Source organism: Aphelocoma coerulescens, chromosome 26 (genome assembly GCF_041296385.1).
Source record: "Aphelocoma coerulescens isolate FSJ_1873_10779 chromosome 26, UR_Acoe_1.0, whole genome shotgun sequence".
NCBI lineage: Eukaryota > Metazoa > Chordata > Aves > Passeriformes > Corvidae > Aphelocoma > Aphelocoma coerulescens.
In genome coordinates, this window is record NC_091039.1 from 4,383,367 (window position 1) to 4,410,766 (window position 27,400).

The 27,400-nt window shown below is 61.8% G+C and overlaps 3 protein-coding genes across 11 annotated transcripts; 1 reads left to right on the top strand and 2 right to left on the bottom strand.

Moving 5' to 3' along the window:
• The first annotated feature begins 333 nt into the window (after window positions 1-333).
• SMPD2 (sphingomyelin phosphodiesterase 2) lies at window positions 334-4,840 on the top strand. Of its 4 annotated transcripts, none has more exons than XM_068996049.1 (11): window positions 334-396; window positions 1,327-1,524; window positions 1,986-2,082; window positions 2,169-2,245; window positions 2,474-2,567; window positions 2,656-2,745; window positions 3,087-3,169; window positions 3,368-3,500; window positions 3,572-3,676; window positions 3,753-3,909; window positions 4,110-4,840. In XM_068996049.1, the coding sequence occupies exons 2-11, from the start codon at window positions 1,475-1,477 to the stop codon at window positions 4,451-4,453; spliced, it is 1,230 nt and encodes a 409-aa protein (XP_068852150.1). In that variant the 5' UTR covers window positions 334-396; window positions 1,327-1,474; the 3' UTR covers window positions 4,454-4,840. The 4 variants fall into 4 exon arrangements, with proteins under 4 accessions (XP_068852150.1, XP_068852151.1, XP_068852149.1 ...); XM_068996050.1 differs by having other exon boundaries at window positions 341-396; window positions 1,421-1,524; XM_068996048.1 differs by lacking the exon at window positions 334-396 and adding an exon at window positions 807-1,034 and having other exon boundaries at window positions 1,421-1,524.
• MICAL1 (microtubule associated monooxygenase, calponin and LIM domain containing 1) lies at window positions 4,651-17,219 on the bottom strand. 6 transcript variants are annotated; one of them, XM_068996047.1, is made up of 26 exons: window positions 17,140-17,219; window positions 13,600-13,810; window positions 13,244-13,522; window positions 12,335-12,542; window positions 12,134-12,241; window positions 11,853-11,951; window positions 11,620-11,775; window positions 11,320-11,420; window positions 10,819-11,076; window positions 10,301-10,416; window positions 10,092-10,218; window positions 9,745-9,817; window positions 9,177-9,327; window positions 8,916-9,103; window positions 8,705-8,811; window positions 8,571-8,621; window positions 8,396-8,473; window positions 7,887-8,061; window positions 7,715-7,797; window positions 7,153-7,606; window positions 6,936-7,036; window positions 6,693-6,791; window positions 6,476-6,569; window positions 6,299-6,398; window positions 6,128-6,201; window positions 4,651-6,023 (listed from the first exon to the last, which is right to left on the bottom strand). In XM_068996047.1, the coding sequence occupies exons 3-26, from the start codon at window positions 13,502-13,504 to the stop codon at window positions 5,893-5,895; spliced, it is 3,393 nt and encodes a 1,130-aa protein (XP_068852148.1). In that variant the 5' UTR covers window positions 13,505-13,522; window positions 13,600-13,810; window positions 17,140-17,219; the 3' UTR covers window positions 4,651-5,892. The 6 variants fall into 6 exon arrangements, with proteins under 6 accessions (XP_068852148.1, XP_068852147.1, XP_068852145.1 ...); XM_068996046.1 differs by having other exon boundaries at window positions 6,476-6,791; XM_068996044.1 differs by having other exon boundaries at window positions 6,693-7,036.
• Window positions 17,220-18,685: 1,466 nt separating this feature from the next.
• LOC138098974 (inositol 1,4,5-triphosphate receptor associated 2-like) lies at window positions 18,686-23,703 on the bottom strand. Its single transcript, XM_068995923.1, has 14 exons — window positions 23,659-23,703; window positions 23,510-23,556; window positions 23,051-23,127; window positions 22,835-22,898; window positions 22,466-22,541; window positions 22,198-22,225; window positions 21,443-21,583; window positions 21,200-21,331; window positions 20,767-20,914; window positions 20,219-20,271; window positions 19,601-19,651; window positions 19,418-19,500; window positions 19,217-19,330; window positions 18,686-18,909 (listed from the first exon to the last, which is right to left on the bottom strand). The coding sequence occupies exons 3-14, from the start codon at window positions 23,120-23,122 to the stop codon at window positions 18,750-18,752; spliced, it is 1,122 nt and encodes a 373-aa protein (XP_068852024.1). The 5' UTR covers window positions 23,123-23,127; window positions 23,510-23,556; window positions 23,659-23,703; the 3' UTR covers window positions 18,686-18,749.
• Between the last annotated feature and the right edge of the window lie 3,697 nt (window positions 23,704-27,400).

Here is a 27,400-nt window from a genome sequence, read left to right on the forward strand (position 1 = left end):
GTGCTTCCCCGCAGCATCGCTGGGCTCAGGAACACACGGGGCCCACAGCAGCAGGTGCCAGAGCGCTGGTCTGTCCCACCAGTCACCACCACCCCTCCAAGCCCTGCTCGCTGTTCGCTACACACACCCCGTCCTACACGCAGGGGACACAGGCGACGTGTTTCACCACCGGCCGCTTTCCCTGCGAGCCGCCCGTACCCCACTGTCCCACCCGCACCCCCGGCGCGCCCCGTTACACCCACCACACCCGGCCCCGTTCCCGGCCCCGTTCCCGGCCCCGTTCCCGGCCCCATTCACCGCCCCTGCCCCGGCGCCGGTCCTGCCCCTTCCGCCCCGCTCCGCTGCCTGCCGGGACGCGTAGTCCCGCGGCCCCGCGCCGCTCCCGGCCCGCTGCAGGTCCGCTCTCGGCTCCTCCGATCGCTCCGCGCCCCGCTGCTCCCGGCCCCGCTGCTCCCGGCCCCGCTGCTCCCGGTCCCTCTGCTCCTGTAGCTCCGCTCCTCCTATTGCTGCGCTCCCCCGGCTGTCCCGCTGCCGTCCCCGCTCCTCCTGTCGCTCCGATGCTCCTGTCCCCCCGCTCCCCCGCTTGCCCCGCTCCTGTCCCCGCTCTCCCCCGCTTGCCCCGCTCCTGTCCCCGCTCTCCCCCGCTTGCCCCGCTGCTGTCCCCGCTCCACCTGTTGCCGCTGTCCCGCTCCGTGTCCCGCTGCTGTCCCCGCCGCCCGCCCCATCCCTCGGGCAGCGGGGAGCGCCCCTCGGGGTTTAGGCTTGCTAGAAGCCGCCGGCATTAATTAGCGCGGCTCAGGAAGGGGATGAGGCGCTCGGTAATCTCGCCGGGGCAGGCAGAGCCCGGCTGCCCGCACCGGCATCCTGGAGCTCCGGGGTTGCTTTTTTTCGCTTCTAAACCGGAAACTGGACGATCTCACGGGGTCAGGCATGGGAGAAGCGGGGCTGGCGGAGCGCTGGGGCTGCTCCGGAGCTGCTGGCTCCACCGGGGTTTGGGGTCTCAAGGAGGATCCGTGGGCTTCCCGAGTGGGGAGGTGTGTGATGGTGTCCCATGCCCGTAGTTCGTGGATTCACTCTGAAACCAGGGTGAAAGTCCATCCTGGAACGCAACTCACTGACAGGAAGAGGGGTTGAGCCCTGTACCCCACCCCTGGCCCACCGGTGTCCCCAGCCACTGGATGAAGGGTCATATGGATCCATGTTTGGGTACATGGATCGCTGTATGGGGGCAATTTGGGGTTCGGGGTGGGCCTTGCCCGCAGGGGGGGAGGGAAAAGTCCTGGAGCACTCTGAGCACTCTTCTTTCCTTCCTGGCCTTTGCTCCAGCTCAGCCCTTCCGCCTTCCCAGCCTGGCTCCTTGGCTCCGTCCTGCATCCTGCACCGGCTGCCCTGAGCTGTCACTCCAACCCACTCCCTGCAGGTCCTCCCCTCTGCTCGGTGTTGCCCTCTGGCCCCTGCAAAGCCCCGACAAGCGATGGAGGGAGAGCCCACCCTGCGCCTCCGTATCTTCGACCTCAACTGCTGGTGAGTCCAGAGTTTGCCAGGTCTGCACCAGGCTGTGTGGGTGGAGATGGGGACACTGCACTGGGAGAGGGGTCCCACCTTGGGGTTATCTTCATGTCCCCTTCATTTTGGGGTCACACCACTCTCCCAGCCCCAGAGGGCCATGAGGTGCTTGGCTGGGTAGTGCCTCCTGTCCCCTCTGTGCTTGTTAGCCCCAGAAAGACCCCCCATTTGCACCTCAAGCAAGGATGAGCTGCCTCAATTCTGCAGGCAGGAGAAGCTGTCCCCAGACAGCCTCCCTGCATATCCCTCTTGTCCCCATGTCCTCACACGGCCCTTTCCCCCTCCCACCTTTCCCAGCTGCATCCTGCTTCTACTGGTACTGGAGCCCTCTTTCTCTCCCTCGCTTTGGGTCACAGTGGGCCCTGACAGCCCCCATCACCTGTCCCCACCAGGCTGTGACTGTCACCCCTCTCTGGCAGGGCCATCCGCTACCTGAGCAAGCGGCGGCAGGAGCGCGTCCGGCTCATCGGGGACACGCTGCGCCGGGAGGGCTTTGACCTGGTGCTGCTCCAGGAGGTGAGGGCAGTTTGTGGGCCAAGTGCAGCCATTCCCAGCCTGGGAGATGAGCGTGACTGTTCTCAGCCTATCCCACTGTTCTCCAGGTGTGGAGCGAGCAGGACTACAGTGACCTGAGGGTGAAACTAGCAGGCTGCTACCCCTTCTCCCATTACTTCCGCAGGTGAGAAGGGCAAGGTCACCCCCCTGGGGCTGTCTGTGGGGCTCTGCCAGTTTAGCACTTGCAGAGACCAGTGCAGGTGCTTTAAGTCACCTCTGTCGCTGTGGGAGACCCCATGCCTGGGTACTGGGATGCTCACAGGAGCACACTAGGATCCAGGCATCCAGGGAATCCTCCTGGCTCAGGGCTAGGGGAACCACGTTTCCTCACTGTGCCATTTCCCTCCCACAGCGGGGTGATCGGCAGTGGCCTCTGCGTCTTCTCCAGGTTCCCCATCCTGGACACCCTACTCTACCAGTACTCACTGAACGGGTACCCCTACATGGTAAGCAGGGTGGGGGGCACGTGGCACCATGGTGTCCATCCCCACAGAGCCTCAGTAGCCCTGACCTGCTCTCCTTTCCCTCTGGCAGCTCCAGCACGGGGACTGGTTCTGCGGCAAGTCCGTCGGTCTCGTCATTATTAAGATCTCAGGGATCATCTTCAACGTCTACGTCACCCACGTGAGCACCCCAGGGAAGAACCCAGCATGGGGGGGACAATGGGGAGGAGGGGAATGAGTGGCTGTACCCCTCTTTTACTGTCCCCTTGCTTAAGCACTGCTCTCCACTCTGCCCTGGACTATGCACTGATTTAATAAAATATTGCTCGGGGGGAGGGGCAGGGACCCACAACCTGGTTGTGCAGTGGGGTGAGCATCCCAGGCTCTCCCCAGTGGGGGTGACATAAAGACAGAGGTGTTGGCAGGGACTGTTCAGAGGATGGGTTTGCAGGGAGCCTGGGGGCAGGGCAGGTGTTAGCATGGGAGTCACAGCCCCTGTGCTTCCTTTCCCTCTTTCTCCAGCTGCATGCTGAGTACTGCCGGGAGAAGGATGCCTACCTGCCCCACCGCCTGGTGCAGGCCTGGGAGCTGGCACAGTTCATCCGGTGAGCAGCTGCACGGTGTCCCCCTGCGGGTCCCCAGGACGTGTGTGGTCACCCCTGCCCCCGGGGCTTGCACTGCAGAGAGCTCCCACTTGCACCAATCCCAGTCAGGAATAAGGCTGAGGAGCACTGGGCAGGTCCCAGTCACTCCAGTCTGGTGCAGGGCAGGGCAGGGCAGGACAGCCATCCCTGTCCTCACAGACACACCTCAAAGGCAGCAGACGTGGTGCTGCTGGGAGGGGACCTGAACATGCACCCTGAAGATGTGGGCATCCGGCTGCTGCGTGGCTGGACGGGGCTGCGGGACGCCTTTGCTGAGGCCATGCGCTTTGAGGTGAGCTGGGGGGCTGAGCGGGGTCCCAGGGCACTCCAAGAGCCCCCCACTCACCCAGGCTCTTGTCTCAGGGCTGTAAGAACGGCTGCACCCTTGTCCCTGACAACTGCTTCATTGACAAGTCGGAGCTGCTGCCCTTCCCACTGGGCATCCGCATTGACTACATCCTCTACAAGGTATGGGGAGTGTTGGCCACCAGCTGTGAGTGGGGGGGGTGAGGCACTGGTGTGACCCCCTTGTCCCCTCACCCAGGCCATCTCCAGCTTCACAGTGAAGTGTGAAGAGCTGAAGACCACCACAGGGCCAGCCCTGGGCACGGACATCCCCTTCTCAGATCATGAAGCCGTGATGGCAACACTGCACATCCAGAGGCAGGGACAGCCTGCGGGTGCCACCCTTGGCGCAGCTGGTAAGCCTGGGGGCTGCTGCCAGCATCCACCATGTGCTGGGGGGACTGGTGGAGTTGGATGGAGCTTGTTGGGGATGTTTCCCTTTGCGGTGCTGCTTGTGGAGGGCTGCAGAGGTGGGGAGAAGGGTATTGGGGTGGTATGGGGGGCATAGGAGTGGTATATGGAGGTCCCACCCCGCTGAGGGCCCCTGTCCCCGCAGACCTGGCGCTGGCGGATGTGGTGACAGAGGCACGGACAGAGGTGGGTGTGGGGCTGCAGGCGGCGCAGCGGCAGCGCTACTCCTCGGGCAGGATGGCTGTGCTGGCCTTGCTGCTGCTGCTGCTCCAGGCCGCGGCTGCACTGGGCATACTGGCCGGACTGGGCACAGAGCAGCCCTTCCCCAAGCTCTCCTTCTGCCTGCTGGCCTTTCTCGCCCTCGGCGTCCTCGTCCTCGCCACCGGTCTCCACCTGTTTCACACCATGGAGGTGAAGATGCTGCATGGCACCAAGGACCAGATGTGGATGGCACTGCGGGCGCTGCAGGAGCGTCCCAGCGAAGGCTGAGCTGAGGCTGTGGGTGTTCCACAATTGTCCCCTTGGCTCCACCGTGTCCCCTTTTTGATCCTTGTTTTTAGCTGACTTCAGATTTTAGGAGAGCAGCACTGCAGCCAGTGCAGTCATGCAGGTTTGACAGCTGCCTCTGGGTGAAAACTAAGATTTTTGGAGTAGATTTATTGCATTGACCCCTGTGAGAACCACGATGGAGGCAGATTTTTATTGCTGTCTTTTTAAACACACCCTTTTGTACATGGAGGGACCCACTGGCCTAGCTGGAAGGCTTGAGAGGCTGAGGCTCCCCTTGCCTGGGGTGGCCTCAAAGTTTGTGCTGGTGGCTGTTCTGGCAACCAGTTTTGACTCAGATGGAAAATAAAGGCTGTATTTTAACCTTTGGCACCAGGTCAGGGGGGCTTTATTTGAAGGGAGTGGGTTTGCAGCAGGATTGGGAGGACTGGAGGAGGTGCTGAGGGGAATGGCAGGATGAGGGCTGAACACAGGGTGGTGTTGCTAAGAGAGGAATCTATGCCTGGGACCCCCATCCCAACACAGCTGGGGCTGCCATATGGCCACAGAGGCCACCCTGCAACAGCCAGGGACTCCAGGGGCGTCTGAGGTCTGTGCAAAGACCACTATGGCATTGCCAAGCAGAAGAAATCCCAAAGGGGCAAGGAGGGACAGCTGCTGGTGTCCCTTGTCCTTGGTGTTAGAGTACTGGCCCTGAGCACAATTCCCTTGGGAGCTACTGGACAAAAAGCCCTTCCCTTGCCCAAAGGGCTCATGGCAGGGTTCTGACCCTGGTTTCCTGCAGCAGCTGGGGACAGCATGGATGTGGCATCCAAAAGCAGTGGTGCAGAGCAGCGGGATCAGCCCAATCTTGTCTGTCACTGGCCCCCACTTGTACAGCCAGATGTCCCTTGAGATGGAGGGTGAGGCTGGGATGGATGCCCTCAGCTGGGAAGGATGTCCCAGGGTGGCTTCGAGAGACCACTCCTGATAGTGCCCCTGCACATATGGCATCTGCCCTGTGGGCTGCTTCTGGTGGCCACAGTCACTTCCTTGCTGCTGGGAGCCACCACAGCCCCCTTTTGCAGCCCCCTGCAAGTCTTGTTTTCCAACAAGCACAAGGCAAAGGCAATCCAGCCATGCACAGGAATGTCCTCTCAGCACCCCAAAGCTGAGTGCTTCTCAGTGTCTCCTCATGTGAGCATCTCCCAGCGGGTCTGGCCCCTCAGTGACAGACTTTGGCAAGCAGGGAGCTGGATTGGCTGCTGGCGCCTGCGGGCAGCTGGGGCATCACCAACTCCAGAGGTAGCTCAGAGTGATGCTCAGAGGAGAGGGACTCTCTCACACACACACACACACACACACACACACACACACACACACACACACACACTCTCTGCTTGTCCCCCAGGAGGATCCCGTGGCTCCAGGGGCTGTGAGGATCAAGGCCGCAGCTCACTGAGCCGCTTCTCCTCCTGCATTTGGATGAGGACGTTGCGCTTATTCACCACCTCCAGCAGCTGCTTCAGGATCTCCTGCTCAGCCTTCTCATCCTCAGGTGTCTTCAGGGTTTCTGTGGGTGCAGGGGGCCAGAGTAGGGCTGGGAAGGCCACAAGCCCTGAGCTGCTCCCCACACCATGCAAAGGCATCCTCCCCCTGGCACGTGCTGGCACTCACCCTGCTTGTTCATGTAACTCCGGAGCTTCTGGTCAAGCTGACACTGCTGCTCCTCCAGCTTCAGTTCCTGCACCCTGTGGGAAGGAAAAGGGTGTGCTGGGTCCAGGGTTCACAGGGGACTGGGGTGAGCTGAGCCCCCACACCAACCAGGGAGCATCCCCCAAGCCCTACGCGATCATGAGGTCCGACTCCTCGCTCATCAGATTGTTCTTCTTCTGGACCAGGTACAGCAGCTGGTTTGTCCACCGTGTCTGCTGGTCAGCCGGGCTCTCTGCAGGACAGGGGAATGGTGAGTGGGGTGCAGACCCCCATCACAGGGTCACAGTGCTCCACCCACCCTGGCCTTACCGTTCTCATCCCGGAGTAGCTTCTCCAGCTTGATGCCCTGCTGCTCCAGTTCCCGGAATGTCACCTCGATCTCCTCCAGCCGTCTCTGGATGGCCTGGAAGAGAAAGGCAGCACTCACCTGCAGGCCAGCACCTGCCAACATGTGGCCACTAGCAGCAGGGGGACAGATGGAGGGGACAGTGCCACGCTGGGGACCTGGGTCTCCCCTGTGGGTTACCTGGGCTCTGCAGAACCGCTTCACCTGGGATTCCCTGGCCCGGCGGGCCAATGTGCGCTTCCAGGTGGGGTATTTCTCCTCTTCCCTCAGGTCTGGGTACTGTGAAAGGATGGAGGCACAGGCCCTGCACCAGGCACCTCCTGCCTTGGCAGCCACAGCTGAGCCAGACCCGGTGCCTCTGTGAAAGGAGCAAGAGCCCCAGCTACCACGTGTGCTGGTGGGGCCACCGGGGAAAATCCTCACCAACTCTTTCATGATGCCAAGGCCTGTGCCTTCCTCCTCCTCCTCTTTCTCCTCCTCCTCCTCCTCCTCCTCATCCTCCTCGCTGTCACTCTCCTCCAAATCTGCCCAAGGAAAGAGCCATTTCAGGCTGGTTCCTCATGAGCAAGATGTGGGTACAGCGCGTCCTGAAGGGACTGAGAGCTCTGCTTGTCTGGACACTCCAATTTGTACCACCTACCTTTCTCCATGTCAATTTTCCCCTCCTTCTGCTTCCAAGCGCCTTGTCCCTGCCCCAGGGCAGGGAGGGCCTCAGGTGCTGCTTGGGGCCGCAGACGAGCTGGCTTCAGTGGAGGCTCAGGCTCTGCTTCACTGGTGAGGTTCAGCGTGGACAGACTGAGCTTCTCCAGTGGTGTAAGGATAATCTTCCTCCTGCCCCCACTCTCCTCGCCCTCCTCTGCTGTCCCTCGGGGTTCCGCTCTGGGAACCTCCTCTTCCCTCACATCCCTCCCAGGCTGTGCCAGCAGCTCCTGCTCCTCGATGTCACCAGCATCTGCAGTGTCCTCAACCTCCCCAGGCTCTTCCCCTGGCTGTGGGGCTGCTGGAGTGGACTGAGGTGGACTGGGTGCCCGCTCCATGGGGGACACACATGGGCTTCCAGCTTCTGAGGGTGGGTGGGCAGCAGCATCAGCATCCTACAGCAGAGCCAGAGCAGAGGAGTGATGCAGCACAGGGCCACGCCCAAGCCCCCCCTCCACACTTTGCCTCTCCTCCATCACCTACAGGGATTTAGGGTGATTTACCCCATCAGGCAGTGCTGAAGCCTCATCCCGGGGCAGGTCCACGCTGGGTGGATTGGGGTAGTGCAGTGAGCAGTAAAAATGACCTGGGGGGAGGGGGGGCGAACTCATGTGACAACCTGCAAGGTGGAGAAGTTGTGCCCCGAGCATTCCCACTCCCCAAAAGCCACCTCACCATCCTCCTCGTCGAAGGCGTAGTCGCCCAGGCGCAGGGTGGCCCCGCAGCGCCGGCACTGGAAGCAGCCGCGGTGGAAGAAGCGTCCCTCGGCGCTGGCTCGCTCCAGGATGTAGACACGGCGGCCACAGAAGTAGCAGGCGTCACTGTTCTCCCCTGTCCTCTCCCTCGCCGGCTGCAGGGGGAGAGGACAGGCTGGGGTGGCACCGGGGGCCTGGCACCCACCCTGCCCCGTGGCTGTGCAGGCAGCCATGGGGGGCACGGGGCAGGGCTCTGCCCCTCTTGCAGCGCCAGGTCTGGGTGCTCGGGATGGGTGAGGGAGTGGCAAGACTTGGCTCCGGAAAACCAGTTGGGTCAGGAAACAGGCAGGGAGGAGCTGGGAGCCTGTAGGCGTCTGCTTGCGCTGCCCTGGTCCCAGCCCTTGGCTTGGCCCTGCCAGCCTCTGTGCCCCTCCAGTGCCCACCAGCCCTGAGCAGGACCCTCCATCCCAAGGTGACACAAGGACCAACCTGCCCTGGGTCCATCACAGTGGTTTGCGGCAGCTCATGGGCACTGTCCGGAGTGTCTCCATCCAGCCCCGTGTCCAGCTACAAGTGACCCAAGGGGAGGGTCAGCCCCCCACTCTCCCCCCAGGACTGCTGCACCCCAGCAGAACACCCCTTGGGGTGCCTGGGGCAGACCCACCTCGGTGTCCCTGCGGCTCCTCTTGGCCTCAGTGTCCTTCTGGGCACTGTCCTGCAAATGCAAATGGGGTGGTTTGGGTGGGGAGGGGGACAGGGCTTTGGTGTGTCACGAGGGTCTGGGTGGGGGTCCCTCACCTGGGCACGTTTGTGTGTCAGGTTCCGGCTCTTCTGCAGCTTGCTGAGGAAGAGGATGGCCCCTCGCGTGCCACGGGGAGACAGTGGCTTCTTGCTGACCTCCACCTCTGCACAGGACATGGCCATTTTGGTGGGACCCACCCAACAAAGAGAGCACCCAGCCAGCCCCAGTGGGCCTCAGGACGGGACAAATCCCCCCAAAATCTCACACCTGAAGAGGTCCTGAAAACTTCATAGAACTGGCTGAGGTAGGTGATGAGGCCCAGGCGGTCAGGCTCTGCCATGGTGGCCATCTCAGCACTGGAGAGCACAGGCTGGATGCCCAGCTCCTGCTCTGCTATGTCCAGCATCATCTGGTGGGTCCGAATGGCATTCTGCGGGTCCACTGAGTCCAAGTCCCTGAGGGGAGACACAGCTGCCATCAGGGTGGGCTCTGCAGAGTGGAGGGTTCCGGGGGGTCCCAGGCACTCACACCAGGTCCGGGCGGAAGTGGTGGATGAGGGCGCAGAGGGCCAAGCCACTGGTCCAGGAGGTGGTGAAGTTGGTCACGGCCACGCCAGGGTATCCAGCCGTGCTGGCCTGGCACCAGCTCAGCAGCTCTTCGTAGACGTCTCCAGGGGCTGCTGGGGAGGCAGCCTGTGTGTCCCCATTCCACAGAGACAGGGGACAACCCCCCCCAGCCCACCTCCTGCCTCAGCATCAGTGCTTTAACAGGAAAGGGATCTCATGGGAGCGACCTGAGACACCTCCTCCCCCCCCTGCAACCATCCCTGCAAGTCTCAATAAATGGGTTGATAAAGCATCTGTCAATATTTCATGGCTCAGCATCAGTGCAGGCTGGAGAGGCACAGTCTCCTCCCCAGAAGGCAGCAGGGGGACTGTGTCCCAACGTGGGCCACAAGCAGAGGGCATAGAAACCAGTGGTGTCACCAGGACAGCCTGCTGGACACAGGCCAGGGCGCAAGAAACAAGGAGGGGGAGGAAAATCAAGGCAGGAGTCACTTGGGCATGGGCTGCTGGGCAGGACTGGTTGCTCCTACCAGTGCTGAGCCGGTTGTCGCTCTTCCTCTTGTGGTCCACCTCCACCATGCCCACGAGGTAGAGGTCCTTGACCTGCCAATGGGGACATGCCAGTGGTGGTCACCACCTGCACAGAGCCAATGGCACTGCGCAGGGAGCTGGCCCCAGCAAGGGGGACACCGGGACAGCCCCACACAACTCTCCAGAACCCTCCGCCATCCACAATGGGCGATGTACTCGATGTCCTGGGGACTAATAGCTTCAGTCTCACACCCTTTGGGGACAGGGGACTGGGCAAATTAGTGTCACCTGACAGCCAGGGAGGCTGGGCTGGCTGGCTGTCCCATGGCAGGACCTGGCCAGGTACCTGGCTGGCTTTGATGGCCTGCAGGTTGATGTTGGGGTAGCGCGTGGCCGGGTCGATGCTGTACTGACTGATGTTCTTGTTGGTGTTGTCTGGGGACGTCTGCGAGAGGTGCTGGTAGATGCTCTCCCTGGGTGCAAGGGACAGGGCTGGCATCGCTGCCACCATCCTCACGTGCTCCAGACCCATCCCAGCGGGATGGGGACACTCACCTCTCGGCCAGCACCTCCAGCGGGGGTGTCCCGGCCGCCCATCGTCGCACCATCCACGCTGCATCGAAGGCGGCAAGGAAGCCCCTGGCCACCCCGGTGCCCAGCGGCCAGAAGGGCTGCGAAGGAAAAGGCAGAGCTGGAACTGGAGTTGCATGGCTGGTCAGGGCAGCTGGGAGGAGGCTGAGAGCTGCCAGGCTTGGCCAGGGATGAAAGAGGGAGTGGCGGCAGGACGCGCACAGAGAGGATGGGTGGCCGTCTCCTCCCCAGCCAGCACGGCTGCTTCTGGGGGGGGGGCTGGGCTGCTCCTCCATCCTGAGCCAACCCCAAATCTCTGGTGGGGCTGGAGAAGGGGGATAACCTCCCCAGAGCATGCCACTACTGGGAGCTTGCCCAAGGATGGGGTGCACTGGGCAACTGGGATGAGAAGCACTTAGGGAGGGGAAATATATTGCAACCAATGCATTTTACAGGCAGAGGGAAGTGGAGGCATGAGGTGATGCTGCAGGAGAAACTCTCACCTCCACCAAGCAGTCGCCCACCAGCCCCAGGAGCAGCCGGCTCCCATTGTGCTCCCGCACCAGCGCCGCGTTCTCCGAGCGCGTCATGCAGGTGAAGTCGAACATGTCAACATCCGGCAGGTCCCGGTGGTTGAGGGCAAACTCCAGTTCGGGCAGGCAGTAGTTGGTGGAGAAGTTGGCAGCTTCTTTGGCGTAGCTAAGGAGGGCGTCCCAGTTCACATTGTCTGGGGACAGGAGGCTCTCGATGTCCGCTTTGTCCTGCGGAGATGGGGTGAAGCTGGCTGGGGTGTGGGAGGTGCTGTTTGTCCCTCAGCCCAGGAGCACGCAGCTCTGGGGTGCAGCTGTGCCACTGCACTCTGAGAACCCTGGAAGGATTTTTCCTGTGGCACAGGCAACAGCTGCTGCAGCATCCACCACCCCAGGGGTGTGCAGTCAAACCAGCACCCACGATTTGCATCCCGCTTACTGTGGGATCCCAGGGCCAGATCCTGCCCTTCTCACCTGGAGGATGACCCCCTTCTTGAGCAGGCTCTGCTTCTTGGCCGTCATGACGAAATAGTGAGTGTCATCCTTGTAGTACACGATGTTTTCCAGGTCGATGCCTGGTGATGGGGAAGGGGCTGAGCCAGGGCCACAGGGTGCCCCAGCACTGGGCTCAGAACATCAAATGTCCCCTGCAGTGGGGTACCATGTAGGGAAATGCACCCCATCACCGGGGACACCCTGGGGCTGAGCCTCCAGCTCCCTCAGGAGGGGACAGGAGCCCCCAGCGCCTCCCATGCGGGGGCTGGGACCACTGACCTGTTTTGTTGTAGAGGTTTTGGAAGAACTTCTGGTTGTAGATTCGGGCCACGCCGCTGATCTCAGCCACCTCCACCTCGGCCCGGCTGTGGCGGTTGATGAAGTTGGTGGTGATGCCAATGGCCAACTTCCCACGCGTCTCCTTCCGCTTGAACCCTGCAGGAGGGGAGAGGCGTGAGCCCCCACCCAGCCCCCCACATTGGTCCTGGGGCTGCAGGGACACCTGATGTCACCTTCAGGGACAAATTTGCCACCGCCAGCTGAGATGAGGACGTCGAACTCGTAGTGGGTGAGGGGAGAGGAGCTGGGCTGCAGCACAGCCTGCCAGCCACCTGCAGGGAGAAGGGGGGTCATGAATGTGCCGGTTCCCAGGGAGCAGGGAAAGGGCTGCATCTCATTCCCCCCCCAAAAAGGCATGCCTTGGGCTAGCAGAAGGATTGGGGAGCTCAGAGTGGCCACGCACAGCCCTGTCCTTGTCCCCAGGAATGCCGCCCGCCCTGCACAGATACCGTACCTGCCTTGCCCGTGGGGGGAACAAGGCCCTCAAACCGCACATTGATGTGCACCTCAACCCCCAGGAGCAAAGCCACCTTCAGCAGGATCAGCTGGAGCTGCCGAATACCTGGGAGGGCAGAGGGGTACTCAGGGCTGCACCCCCGGGTCCCTGGACTCCCCACAGACGGGGACCCCAGAGCCTGGTTCTCCTAAAACTCACTGATGTGGTCCAGCGTGCCAGTGCAGAAGCGCCCATAGAACTTCTTGGCGCCCAGCGCCCGCAGGTCGTGGATGGTGAAGGGCCAGAGGTGCAGGACGTTGTTGCGGGAGAAGGAGTCGCGCTTCTCCAGCAGCACCACGCGGGCCCCCAGCAGCGCCAGCTCGATGGCCACCCGCAGCCCGCAGGGCCCGGCGCCCACCACCAGGCACTGCCATGGCACAGGACGGGCAGGGTCAAGGGGGTGGGCAGACCCAGAGTGGGGTTTGGGTGAACCCCCCAGCACTCCCAAAGGCAGCACCTCCCCGCTCGCTGGGTCAGGATCTGGCCCTCCCCGCTATTGCCTTTTTCTCGCTGATTCTCCCTGCAAATCGGGGTGCCTCCCACCCCCTGAACCTTGCCTTCACCCAGGGCAATGGCAGTCAGGGGAATGGCAGCAATTAAAGCACTGGATGAGATAAGGTGCAGGTCTGCTGCAGGCCTGACATGGGTTTTGTCTCCTGATGGCTTCTGCACGGGGCTGGGACAACAGGACACAGCAGTCAGGACAAAAGCCATCATCTGTGGGACAGGGAACAGATGTCCCCAAGGGGAAATCCTACTTGGGATGCTCCTGTCTCCCAGAAAGGACTTGACAGGTCCCTCAGCCCCACCATGAGATGTCCCCAGCGAGAAGCAGCTGGGAGGAGGAAGGACGCTGCTGGCTGCATGGCACTGAGGCGGCATCGTGCCATGGGGAGCTGAGCAGTGCTAATTAACATCCTGTCCCATTAAACTCCATCAACCTCCCGCTTGGCACATCCTGCATCCTCCTGGGATGAGAGCCAGAGTACCCCAAGGGATGTTCTCACCCTGGAGACAAGGACACAGGGCAGGGAGGGACCCAAACCCCTCACCCCACATCCCGGGTACCTTGGTGCCAGCACAGGCTGTGCCCTGGTCGTAGTCCTTGTGCCCGGCTTTCTTATCCAGCTTGCTCCACAGGGCCTTGGCATTCCAGTAGTTGAGGGCAGCCTTCAGGCCGTGGTAGAGCTGCAGCCCACTGCCCTGCAGCCCCAGCTGCTGGCACAGCTCCACAAAGCAGCCCAGCACCTCCCGGCACTCCCCAGCACGCAGGAACCTCTCAAAGATGGCATGGGCCGGGTTGCCCGGCTCGTTGGCCGGCACACTCATCCCGTGTCACCCAGAAGCCTGGCAGAGGAACAGCAGAAGTCAGCAGGGAGGGGACCCTCGTGGATCCCCACCCCCAAACGCATCCGGTACCAGACCTGGTGTCTCAGTGCCAGCTTTCGCAGCTGCAGGTGCTGTTGGGTGGTGATGGCACTGTCAAAATTGACACACTTTGTGGCAGCAGCTGGTGGAGCCGTCCCCGAATGCTGCACCCAGAGAGCCACGGTGTCACCCTGCCACGGTGGTGTCAGGGGAGGGGATGGGGAGGGCTGTGGCAGCAGTAAGCAGCTTCCTCCATACAGAAGGTACCTGCAACAGCCAAGAGCAGAGCGAGTTGTTTTGGAGCAAAGACATCGCTTCCTTCCTCTGCAGCCCTGGCCTCACTACGGGGGGGATGGGAGGGAGCGCCTGGCTTTAGGAATCAGCCACAGCTGCTGCAAAAAACCAGCAAGACCGGCCCTAGGGCCATAGGGAGGAGGACAGGATCCATCCCACCAGCCTGGCTTCTGCAGCTGGAGTGGGGTGAACTTTTCCCCCACCTCCCCTTCTACCACTCCTGGAGCGGGTGGAAGCAGATTAGCACAGAGGAAGCAGCGGTGAGGAAATCAAATAAAAGTCAAATCACCCTGCAAACAGCCCCATCATGCCACAGAAGCCGTGGAAGGAGGGGTGCAGCACATCCCCCCTGGGCATCCCAAAACCCCCTGCCCCTGGCATCTCCCAGCTCTCCTTGCATCTGTCTCCCACTCCCAGCACTGCCCCGAGCACCCGCCTGTGCCATCCTCTGTCTTGCCAGCCCCAGCACGAAGAACAAAGTTTTGCCTTTTCCGGCCACTGTCGCCAAGCCCCGAGGCTGTGAAAGGCTCCCCCAGCCCGGCAAAGCAGCTGGCGGAGACACGGTGCTGCCAAGGAGGATCCGGTGGGAAGGCTCGGGAAGACGGAGAGCTCCTACCTTTGAACCACCGCTCTTTGCCCTCTCGCCCCGAGTGTTATCGCGGGCACGTGGCAGCACCCGGAAAGTGGCGGCCACCCCTGCAGTGGGACAAGCATGCCGTGAATAAATTAAGGAGCCCTCAGGAGGAGGGGGCTGGGGGTGGGCGGAGAAAGGAGTTATTTAAGCGTGCGCTTAAATTTTGGCTGGGAAGACTGAATTCTAGCTGGATTTCAAGTTCAGTCTCACTCAGGACTTTCCCGACACCAGAACGTGCCTTGCGAAGCAGTTCTGCAGGTCACCTTCCCTCCAATCACTTCTGCAAGCCACCTTCCCTTCCATCACCACAGTCAGGAAATCCGGGCGTTTTAACCACTTCCTTTCTGGGCAGAGGATAAGGCACCCAGCGGGGCAGAGCAGGGGCTGGCACCCACCTGAGTGGCAGCGTGGGGACAGAGCACATGGCCTATGCCTTCCTGACAGGGCTGTGAGACCTGGGGACAGATTTCTGCTCTTCCCCTGAGCGCTGCAAGAAGGACAGGATGAGCCTGGGGAAACTGAGGCACCGCTGCGAACCTCCCTGGAGAGTTTGCAGTGCTCCCACCTGTCCTCCTACCATAGAGGATGCCCAGGCAGCACTGGCTGGCCAGTGCCCCATCCTGGGTTGCCCCCCAGGAGCTCATGTCACTGCACTGGCACCTGCCAAGGTCACCACACAGCAGCCCCAGGGAGATGGGGCAAAGGCAGCTGCTCAGGCTGGGAGCATCTACTCCAGCCTCAGCAGCCCCGGCTCTGAAAAAAGCCCTCTCTCGGCCTTGATTCCCACTGGACATGATGCCAGGACAAGCGTGCTGCCCGGGAAAGCTTTCCAGCCCCTACGCTTTGGCAGGGAGGCTCAGAGGAGGCAGAACAACAAGCCTTGTGTTACACAGCTTCCTACAGAAAGGATTATCCTGCCAGCACTCTGGCACACTCAACCCGCCTTGACAACTGCAAGCAAGGTCAGAAACTCCTAGGAAAACTCAGTTCCTGCAGGGTTGATACAAAAACCCAGCTTTCAGCCCACAAAGGCCAGTGGCAGTGGAGGAGGGCGCAGTCAGAGCCAGGCTCTGCTCTCCCCATCAAAGCCTTTTCTTCCCTTCACACTGTTCCTGCAAGCAGGAGGGAGGAGGGGGGGTTGCAGCCAGCCCTGACTCATCTCATGTCGGCTTTGGTTGGCTGCAGACCTGCCTGTGGGGACATCACCCGCGCCCCACACATGGGGAGCACCCCAGGAGGCAGGGACACCCCACCCCATTTGGAGGTCAGGGTGTCCCTCTTGCCCTTGCATGCAGAGAAGCAGCCTCTTGGGAGAAGGTGGGGGAAGCTGCTCGGGAGCTCACGTGTCTTGCAGGCACATGGAAATAGGGTGGGAAAGGACATGGCTCCAGAGCTAATGAAAGCTGGGAAGAATTTCAGCAGATCGCCTCGCCGCTGCTGCGCTGGCTCCCAGTGTGGACAGGCTGTTCTGGGTCTGGGATCCAGCCTGGAGACTGCAAGCCAGGCTGCTGAGCTGGGATGGACCCATGAAAGCCCTTCCAGCAAAAGGCCAGTGGGCAGGATGGAGGGTTTCTTGTGACCACCCAACAGCTTGGCCTTGCTTTCAACCACCAGCTGATCTGAGAGGGTACCAGGAAGGGGTGAAGGCACTGGAAGCTCTTACAAGCATTATTGTGCTCAGGAGAAACATCCCAGGTATGGCACTGGGTAGGGAGACCACCCTGGCCACTGCCATGGAAACTTGCCTTGATTTGGGTGGGTTTTAATCCTTGGAGGGAGGGAAAAATCCCTGTCAGCTGCTCTGGTTTGAGGCAGGGATGTGGGTGCATGAGCACAGCCCAGCTTTGCAAGGCCTCAGCATGGAGCTGTGGGGAGAAGGGCTGAGGAGAGGGGACAAACCTGCATTGCCCTTTGCCGGGGATCCACAAGCCACAGCCTGGCCATGTCCCAGGGAGCCCTGGCCACAGACAACACTTAGGGAGGAGCAAACGTGCCCCCCTATTTTTGCTGCTCAGCCTGCCCCCCCGGCCAGCACCAGCCCATGGAGGGACCTGCCGCTTGCAGCTGAATTTTGGTAAAAAGAGGAAGTCGGGTCACAGCCAGGCTTCACGCCCCACATCATTTTCCTCTTTCTGCTTCTCCTTTACCCCAAACCACATCTATGACAAAGACATCTCTGCGATGATGCCACAGAGCATCCCTCATGGATCTTAGCAAAGCTCTTCCCACCCCATCCTACTCATCCCAGAGCGCTGGTGGCTCTGGGAATGGAGGAGGAGGAGCAGGGACCCCTCACTTTTCCCTTTGTCCCGGGGGCAGCAGAGGTCAGAGGCTGGAGGGCAAAAGCAGCGAGGATGGAGCAGGGAGGACCCCGCTGCCCCCGGGAGAGGCTGTGCGGAGGGGTCTGCCGGAGAAAAAGCGCTACCCTGCCACGGAGCGTCCCAGGGACACGCAGGACAGGGGTTCGGGGGGTCTGAGCCCCCCCAGCCCCGCAGAATCACCCCTCGGTTTTGTCACCCCCCGTCCCCGCCCTGCGCAGCGATGCTCTCAGCGGGGCGGGCGGAGGGCACCGGCGATCGGGATGCTGGAGGACACGGGGCTGGGGGGGCAGCAGAGCCCGGCCCCCCCACGCCCAGGGATGCTCTGCCCATCTTCACCCCCCACTCACCTCCACAGCCCCTCGGCGGGGGAAACTGAGGCACGGACCGGGGAGTGGGGAGGGACCGGAGCTGGGCGCAGCCGGGCGACAGCGAGCAGGAAACGACCTCCGGCTCCGCAAGCAGCAGCTGCCGGCCGGCCCGGCCCTCCTCTCGTTTGCCCTCCCCTCCTGGGCCTTCCCCTCCCCTCGCCTGCCCGACCCTCCCCCGCCGCCGGGGCGACCGAGGCCGGGCGCTGCCGGCAGAGCCCCCGGGCCACCCCCGCTTTGTGCTGCTGCAGATATTGCGCCGGGGGGTTTGGAGAGCGGGACGGGCGGCACAGCGCAACCCCAGCTGGGATTTTTGTATTTTAGGATAAGAAACCGGACTTTTCGCTAAGCAAACAAAAAGACTCCGGCGATGAAGCCAAACCGCTTCACACCCCGCCCCCGCCACTGTGCTGCTCCCCCCGCAGCCAGAACCCGGCTAGGAGGGAGCTGGGGGCACCGAAGGGTCCAGGGCGGGGGGACCCACCCAGTGCCAGCTCCGGACCCCGCCCGCCACAGCTCGCGTGGGAACTTCTGGGATTACGTTTCCACCTGGGTCACCCGGGTGGGAATGGTCCCAGTGGGGCGAAGGTACCTGGGGGAGGGGGGGGGGGGGGGGAGCCCCCGGGGTCACCGAAGATCGCTGCTGGCCGGGTGCTTTTGGGGGTTTCTGGTGGCGATGACCTCGGGGTGCTGCTGGAGATTTGCCCTGTGCTGGGACGGGCGTCACGGCAAAGGGGCTCGCGTGCAGTGACGCGCGGTGACAACTTGCCACGAGACTGGGGACGGTGACTCAGGGACACGGGGCGAGCTGGCAAACGGGTGTTGGTTACGTCGGCCACCCTGAGTCACCCGTGGCACTGCCGGCGGCTACGGCAAGCGGGGTGACCAGCCCAGCACCTCCATCCCTCCCCTTCTGCAGCCCCCTCCGGCCCCTTCCTGGGGACCCTGGTGCAGAAACCCCCACCGTGGCAGCTCGGCCGGGCTGTTCTGGCCCCTGCAAAGCTGCTGGGTGCGGGTGCAGTGAAGCCCACCCGTGTTCCGGGGCCGCGAGAGGCTGGGGCGGACACGGAAACGGGGTGTCTGTGTCAAACCAGGCGCCTTTCCCCAGCGGTCGGAAACAGCTCCCTCTGTTTGTGAGCACTTTGTGGTGCCGTGGGAAAGGCTGAGCACGGACCTGCGCCTTCCAGCCCCAGCATCGTCCCCCGGGCAGCAGCAAAGGAGCATTAGATGTGAATTACAGCAGGGAGTGAGGGCACGTGGTGGCACTGAGGGACGCGGCTCTACTGCAAACCCACCGCTGCGGGCAGCCCGGGCTGTCCCCAGCACAGGCGACATGTGGGAGCACACCTGCACCCCTTGATGTGCTGAGAACAGGCAACTCAGAGCATCAGTGAGAGCTTCTGCAGCTCCCTGAACCCTTCATGATTATATGGATGTGCCAGCCATACCTTAGATCCCGCCACAGGATGTTCCCCCTGCTCCGTCATTACAATTCCCCCATTTTTCCTCCCATTTTATTATTCTAGGGTTTTGGTGTTTTAGGACGTGGGGAAGGAGCAGAGATGCCTCTCAGCTCCCCCTCCCCGGTCCAGCTAGGCCTTGGATGATGCTGCAGACTGCAGCCGCTGCAACTCGAGGACACGGATGAAGAGGAGGAAGGCGATGCTCAGGAGAAGCAGCCAGAAGATAACCCAGTAGTGCTGCGGGAAGAAGAGCCACGGACGCCACAGCTCCGCTGCAGACCCTTTGGACCTGGGGAGAAAGTGACCAGGGACACTTGTCACCCGTGGGAGAGAGCAAATCCCACCTCCACCCCAGTGGGAGACAAGAAGGATGTTTAACTTAGCCCCAAACCTCACTGGCCCTTTTACAAACACAAATGCAACAAGCCTGGGAGAGCGTGGGCAACCCGCAATGCACGGGCAAAACTGAGGCACAGCAAAATCCCGGCCTTCCACCACTAAATCCCCCAGCCCCTGCCCAAGTGCTGGCCACCTGGGGACTAGAGAGAGGCCAGCAGCCACGGGGGGATGCTGGGCACATGCAGGGTGCTGCTCACGTCAGCCCAAGCTGCTCCGGCTCCTCGTCCCCTGCACTTGAGCCTCTGCCATCTGCCTCAGCCACCAGCTTCCCGGTCACGGCGCTGTCCTGGGCCCGTGGCTCCAGTTCACTCCTGGGAAGGGTGAGGACAGGGTTGGCGCTGTCCCACGTGGGCCAGTGGAGCCGGTGCCATGGCTGCCCGGCCACCCAGTGCAGTTACCTCTGGATGCTGGGCCAGCGCTGGGCCCCCTCTGGCTCCGAGTCACCTGCTGGGGCTGCTCGGCTGTCGGGGCTGGCACCTGGCTGGGCACCGAAGGTGGGAGCATCAGTGGGGACCCAGAGCCCCAGCAGCACCGAGCCTGGGGACACAGCTCCTGACTGTCCCCACCGAACACGTCCTTACCAAGAGCTGCTTGGGGATGACGGCGATGCTGACTCTGCGGCGGGCAGACCCCTGCAACAGAGGGGCTGGGGGTGAGCACCGTGCAGCTGCTTCTCACCTCTTCCTTCCCATCACCTCCCCAGAACAGGCAAGGGACATCAAGGAGAAGGGGCATTGCCAACTCCCGCTGGCCCTGGAGCTGAGGGGAAGCTGGAAAGCCAGGGAAGGTCAAAGCCAAGAGGTTTATGCCTGTCATTACTGCTGCAAGCTCTTCTGGTGGGGCTGCCTAACCCCCTCCCCTACCTCTGGAGCTATAGGGGAATCAGTGTCGCATTCAAGCTGGTGCTAGAGAATAGCCAAGCCTGTGGCTCTTGCACTGTGACCCTGCAATGGAAGAAGGATCTGCCTGAGATCTCTTGGACAGGCAGCCCCCAGCTTGCTGTCTACCAACAGTCCTCCGAGGCTGCCCCTACATTTTGTCTCATCCCTGGCACTTCCAGCAGATCTTCCCTGCAGCAAGCAGCTGGCTGGAGTAACATTGCTTGGGGCCTAGTGGATGTGTGGGGGCAGCCAGCTGAGTGAGGGCAGCAGGGCATGGGGAGGCACTGACTCCGAGACTCTTGAACCAGGACCAGTTACCTGCTGGAAAGTTCTCTTCAGGGGGTGAGGTCTCAGCCGTGGCTCCACATCATCTGGGAGCAAAGAGAAGCCACCTTACATCGTCCCCCAACACTAAGATGGGGCTGATGCACAGACAGTCACAAACCTCCCTGCCATTGAAAGCTGTCCTGGCCATGTGCTCTGTGTGTGGCACAGGTGGTGCCCCAGGCAGGGGGACCTGTCACATGCACGGCAATGGCACGTGTGGGGCTTGGTGTTCAGGAACAGAGTCCTTTTTGTGCATGGGGCCCCACTGCCCCGCATTCCCAGCTGGGTTACGGCTCTCCGGCCACCAGCACCTGCTCCCACGCCGATCTGCTGTTCCACTGTCCCCTCACAACTGCCATCAGCTGTTCCCTTCACCACCCCATCCATCAGCTGTTCCCCACCACTGGTCCTCGACTCACACCACCCACTGGCTCTGTGGTGCAGGGTCACACTGACCCTCCAGAGGGGCTCGGGACCAAATCCTGCAGGGTTGCTCCGTGCAAACCCCGCAGAGGCCCCGGCGGCAGAGCCCACCTCACCCTGGATCTCCGCCAGCTGCCGGTTGCGGGAGTTTTGCTGGATCAGGCGCTTCATCTCCTCCAGCTCCGCGTGCTCCCGCATGTGGTGCCGCTTCAGGTTCTCCACGTGCTGCACCATCACCTCTGCTGCTCGGCTCATCCGGGCCTCCTGCAGCCAGGCAGGATGGGGGTCAGGGCCCCCATCTCCTAAGGAGCCAGGTCTCTGCCAGTCCCTCCCTGAGCATCCCATGGTGCCTCCACCCAGGGAGTGCAGCTGCATCCCCTTCCTGCTCCCCAGGGCAGGCGCATGGATCCCTTGCACTCTCCTAAGCACAAACATGAGGTCAAGGCCAGCGCCATGAGAGGAGGGACAAGCCCCAGCAAGCCCAGGGACGAGTCCCCAGGCCTGTGTGTAGCACCCTCCATCACTCCCAGCCCTGGCCTGTGGGCATACCTGGTGTACAGCCCCCAGCTTCTCCGCGGCACTGGTTGCCCGCTCGACAGCTGCTGACAGCACGGCCAGGTTGTGCTGCAGCTGCTCCAGCACCTCCTTGCAGCCTGCATTGGCAGAGGATCGACCCAGCCTCTGTGGGGGGATAGGATGGAACTGCTGGAGCTGGCACTTTGAGTCATCCAAACCCCTCTGGGGCTGGATGTTCCCAGCACATGCCAGCCCCCTGCCCTGGTGCCCACCTACCTCCAGGGCAGCTTGGCACTGCCCCAGCTCCTCCTGGATGTTTTCCTCTGCTGCATCCCTTGCCCGTTTCTCCACCTCCACCCGTTGCTGCAGGGTGAACATATCGCAGCGAAAAGCCAGGGCAAGGTGGGCAAAGGCTGCCTGTGGGGTGGGAAGGCGAGAGGTGGGACATGGGGGCAGAAGGGAAGCCACCGGGGCCGTGTGCTGCTGTCCCCAAGGCACAGACAGACCTCCCAGCGTGCCACCAAACAGGGAAGTGCTAAAGTTAATCAGCATTTGTTTGGCTCCAGCACCCGTTAGGCTGCTGCATGCTGGGGACAGTCCCTTAAGATGCCAGCCTGAGGAGACACGTCCCCCAGGCAGCCGATAACACATGGAAATCTTGAGCCCTCCTGGCAAGAGCACGCGCCGGGCAGACGCCAGCCCTCGCTGCGGGTCCCGGCTGACGGCTGAGCCTGACTCAGCCCTGGCACTCGCAGGGAAATTATTTTTATTAGCGTGGCTCCTGCTGCCTCCCCGGCTAAGGGCGCTCTTCAACAGCTGCAGAGCACTTTGTGGGATTGCCGGGCGCTCAGAGGACCGACTCATGGAAATGCAGCTGCCTCCAAATGCCAAAAGCATCTCTGGGAAAGGGTTTATAAGGTGGCTGCCAGGGGACTGCGGTGCCTGCAGGAGCAGGGCACAGCCCTGGGACTGTGAGCCAGCAAGGTGTCTGTCCTTCTGTCCCCCTTCCCCAGCCCACCCGGAGCCCTCACCTCCAGATCCTGCTCTGTCAAAGCCACCCTGCAGAAAGAGAAGTGCTGTCAGGGATGGAGGCATCATGGGGGCTGCATGATGAAAATGCCCTTGTTCTGCTCCCAGGGGTGCCAGCCACCACGAGAAGTGAGAAGCCAAGTGCCCATTGTGTGGACAGCAGCTCTTGTGCAGTGGAAAAGGAGCAAAGTCCAATCTGAACCGTGCTGTGCCCTGGGACCCCCCCCTGTCCTGTAGCCCCCGAGGGATGCAGGCGCTCACTGGTCTTACCTGTGCAAGCCAAGTCTGTCCAGCACTGAGAGCTCACTGGGGAGACTCAGCAGCGGCTCCTGCAGTGTTTCTGCACCTGCAGGAAGGCAGTGGGGCCACAGAGACCACACATGAGGGCTTCTGCTTGGCCTTCCCTCCTCCCTCTGCCCTCCTGTCTTAGCAGGGGTAGGTGCCCATGTTGTGGAACCATCCCAATCCTTCCCCCAGCATCAGGGGGCTTTTAAGGCCCCCCAGGCCAAGTCTCCCCTTCCCCGTGTCCCCACCAAGGGAGATGACCCCCATCAGAACGTGTTCCCATGCTCATCCCCAACTGCTTCAAGCCCTCCCCTAAGGGGACCCAGCTGGGATGTGGGATGGGGACTCACTCACCTTCTTCAGTCCTGTCACTGACCCCAGGGTGCACAGCCTGCTCCTGCATGGCCCTGCCTGGCTCCTGAGAGGCACAAGAGTGCTGTTGGAGCAAACCTCTCCCTGGTGCTGCACGGCATCCCGAAAAGACCAGCACAGAGGGGCTGGGGGCCTGGCTGAGCCCAAGGAACCAGGCAGGGAAGGTCCCTCCACCTGTTGGCCTCCCCTCCCTCTCACCTGGCTGACTTGCTCCACGCTCTGCTCGCTCCCGGCCAAAACCCGGCCTGGGTGTCCCTGGGGACTGCTCATCCTGCCTGGGGACAGAGAGAGTGGTAGGCAGCAGGGACCCCTCCCCAGCCTGACACCACTTCAGGAGACACCCCCAAAACTGCCCCTGGCACTTCTGCAGCCTGCAGGCTGCCAGGGACATGAGCTACCAGGTACCTCCCAAAATATCCCCGTGGGTTTGAGGGAGCTGGAGCTCAGCTGGGCAGGGCAGGGGGAGGAGGGCAAGGGATCCAGTGCAGAGCGTGGGTTACAGCTGGTGAGGCAAATCCAGGGGATGGGGTTGGGGTCCCAGGGCTGGAAGGGGTTGCAGGCAGATGCTGCCAGGCCAGGGGACACCCTCCTGCTGCTCAGGGAGGGAGGGTGGAAAACCCACCCTTTTGACCCCACCACCCCCTGGGCTGCCCTTACCTTCATCCGGAGATGTGAGGAGCCCGCACAGCTCTGCCTGCTGCTCCCTGTGGAGGGAATCCCGGGTAATCCCTAAAGAAACTCAGGAAGCATCGGCAGCATCCCACCCCCCACGCTCTCCCAGCTCCCTCGATGGGGCTGCTCAGGACCTGGGTCCCTCCCGAGCATCCTCCACAGCCTGCTCCGTCCCTGTCCTGCTCTGCCTGCCCCGGGCGAGCCGCCCCCTCCGCTCCTGCCGCTCCTGCCGCCGCCGCAGAGCCCCACAGAGGACCCGCCGAGGCCGTTCCCAGCCAGCAGTGAGTCACCAGCTTTGCTTCAGCACTGTCTTTTTTTTTTTTTTTTTTTTTTTCCCCTCTGGCTGCCAAGCGGACCTCGCTGCGAGCCGCCCTCTTCCAGCACCACAACAAATGCAGCCGCCGACAGAGCCCAGGCATCATCTCGCAGCACCCCCATGGGGATGGCAGGCCCCCCTAAAAGTGCACGGGGACGGGTTCATCACCCCAAAAACCTTGTCCTGGGTGCCAGAAAGTCTGGCAGCTCTGTAGCATCCCTGCTCGATGACGTTGGAGGCCACCAGGGGTGGCAGGTCACCAGCGCGTGGAGACACGGGCTGCTGTGCAAAGAGCCCTCTGCAGCCCACGCTGGAGCCCAGCACCCAACTGGGAGAGGGTTTGAACCCCCAAACTTTTTCCCCTGGCTCTGGAAAGGGCTCTTCCCTCACCTCCTGGCAAGCCTGAGTGAAGAGGCTGCAGGAGAAGGTGCCACCATGCCAAAATGATGCTCATTGTCCCTTGCCTGGCACTGCCATCACTGTCCCATCCTTCCTAGCACCCCGGGAGCCGCTGGGTGAGCTTTTTGTGCACATACCTCTGAGGTGAGGGGCTGGGTGGACAGCTTGTCCTCTGCCGCTGCCGCCGCCGGCGTCCCTGGGCCGGTCCCTGGGCCGGTCCCTGCGCCTCCTCCTTGCCCCGTCCCAGCGAGGTCCCTTCGAGTGGCTTCATTTTTGAAGTGCAGAGGCTCCAGGACCAGCACACCTATCACGAGAGACCCACATTAGCTGCGCGCAGATGGAGAACGCCTCTAAATGTTGTATTTTTAAAGCGTTTTCTCACCCAGCAGGAGCTTCGAGCTCCTCTGCTTAGCGTGGAGGCATCTGTGGGAAAAGAGGTGGGGAGGCCCGCTGTGATTCAGGAGGAGGCTGGTGAGATTCGGATGGGCACAGAGCAAGGCAAATGAGAAATTCAATGGAAGCCTCATTTCTGGGCAGTGCTGAGGGTGGGTTTTCCTGCTTGCCATCCCCATTTCCTTCCCCCAGGGCAATGCTCGTTCTGGGCTTGTGATGTGGGTCAACTTCATGGGGGGAGGTAGATTTGCACCCACCCCACACTGCGAGCACCCAGTGCAGAGTGGGAGCAAACCTCCTGTTCTTGCAGACAGGGCAATCCCTGAGCTCCCAGGGACACAAATTTAAAAGATTTTCAAATCTAAAGGAACTTGGACAACCCACTGAAGCTGTTTTACAATGTTGAAAGAATCACAGATGCACAAAGTCCACAGAGCCTCTCCCAGCCCAGGGTAAAGTCGCTGTGCACAAGGGACTGTCCTGCAGTGACTCCTCCCAGGCTGTGCCCATGGACATGCACATATGGGACAGAAGGAGATTTTTTTTGTCCAGGACAGGAAATTCAGGAGAGATCTAGGGGGACAGAGAGCAGGGACTGCTTGAAGCCCCACGTGCGTGTGCAAAGCCTGGGCCAAGCTCAGTCTAGGTCACCCCAGAACCAAGCAGGGCCATCACCCAGCTCGCAGAGCCTGTTAAGCGCTGATGAAGGTGTAAAAAGCAGCACTTGGCACCTGTCAAAGCCAGCCCATTTCACGCCTGTACAGTGGGAATTGTCGCTGACACCTCCACCCAGGGGCTCAGGCGCCCCCAGCCAGCGGGGATCAGCCAAACTCATCACACCATCAGAGTCCTCTGGAGGGCTGGTCCCTGCTGCAAAGTGCTCAATCCATCACAGCCACAGCAGACCCTGCAGGCTGCTGCTTTCCCACAGCTCTGACAGCCTCACAGACACTCGCTCCTTATCTCTGTGTTACAGATGGAAAAGATACGACGCACGCAGCTGGTTTAGCATAAGGAACCCCCTGGGATGCCAGACCGGGCGCTTTCCCTCAACTCGGCGACGACCAAACCTCCCCAGGTCATCATTACCTGCCTGAACTCCTCTCAAGCAGCCGAAGGCAGATGCTGGGGCCACCCAAGCCCGGACCCGGCGCTCAGCTCTGCTGGGCCCCCATCAGCCCCGGGAGGGGGTCAGGGGCCACGGCGTGGCCGGCAGTCGGTGGGGCGGCGGTGCCGGGGCCCCGCACGGCGCTCGCTGCCGGCGGCGGAGCCTCCCCGAGGGGCAGAGCAACCGCATCTGCGGCAGACGGAGCTGCCGGGGACGAGCCCGATGAGAGAAGGCCTTTAAAGGAGATGCATGAGAGCGGCTGGGAGCTCCCCGCGCGGGCCAGGGCGGGCAGAGTGGTCTGCAGGTGGCCAGGAAACCTCTGCTTTTGGTGCGGGGCCAGAGCTTGCACCCGCAGGCTGAGGAGGTGACAGAGCTGAACAGACCAGGACTGCTCCCTCCGTGCCCGGCGTCTGCGGAGCAGAGCAGAGCCTCAGCGTCTCCCTGGCAGGAGGCTCAGGGCAGGGTGGTGGTGGTCAGGAGAGATGGGGGAAGTCTCCCGTGCTTTCGTGGGGGGCACAGCACCAGGCTAAACCAGGATGGCTGATGAGGAGCCCCAGTAGCATCTTGTTTGGTGATGCAGGGAAGCCACTCTGCCCAGGACCCCCATCCCTCCTGCCCCTCTCAGCAGCCTCACTTTCCCCCAGCCATCACCCCACTGCCTCAGCCCCGGCCCCAATCCCTTTGCTGAAATCCATCACATCCTCTAAAGCCGCTTTCTTCCCCTAAGGAGCTTACAGGGAGTCGGGCTCGATGTCCAGCACTACCAGGAGGCAGCTGCTGTTGCCCCCCCTTCGCCCAGGGACCCCAGTGGACCCCTTGGGGTCTGCAGCCCTTGTAAGCCCTGAGAGGGCAGACAGCATCTCCCAGTGCTGGGGCACGATTGGCCCAGGCTCTGACCCCCCTGCCAGAGTGAGAGCCCAGAACACAGCCCCAGGGGCTACAAAACAAGGGCAGTGGAGGATGGACACCTTTGCAGAGCCCCAGCTTCTTACCCAGGAGCAGCAGCTGGCACCAGGCAGCAGCTGAGGCTCCATGGCCTCTGCTCTGGTGTCCTGGCAGGCCCAGGGCTGCCCCTGGAGGACACAGACCTAAGGACACCATTACACCGGTGCCTCTATTCCCTCCCACACCCAGGGGAGGGTTAACAAGAGGCAATGCCCCTGTTCACAAACCATCCCGTTCAAAAGCCTCCACAAGCATTTACTAAAAGCATGCAGGGATTTTTAGGCATTCTTATTTTTAACCTGGGAGCAGCTAAATCGTGACTGCAATCTAGGTATCACAGAGCCTCAAACACGGAAAAGCAGCCCGGTTCCCCTCACACAGACCTGTTCAGCAGGGATGAACAAGACCCTGCTGGGAGATCTCCAGCCCAGAGGGGCGAGTGGCAGCACGTTGCTGCGGGCTCTGGCTTTGTCCCCTGTCCTCCTTCCAGCGAGGTCCCTCACAGCAGCTACAGCGACAGCATCTTCCAGGGCGCCTGTAGTTGAGCTGAACTTGCAGCTCAGATCACAGAGTGTGGTCATCTGGATTATCCACTTCTTGGAAGAAAGCTGCTCAGGCTGACACTGACTGGTGCCACTGATGTGGCAAGCACGACTTACAGGTCTGTGCAGGGGCCCAACCACAAAGCAGCACCCCAGCCCTCCTGCAAATTCAC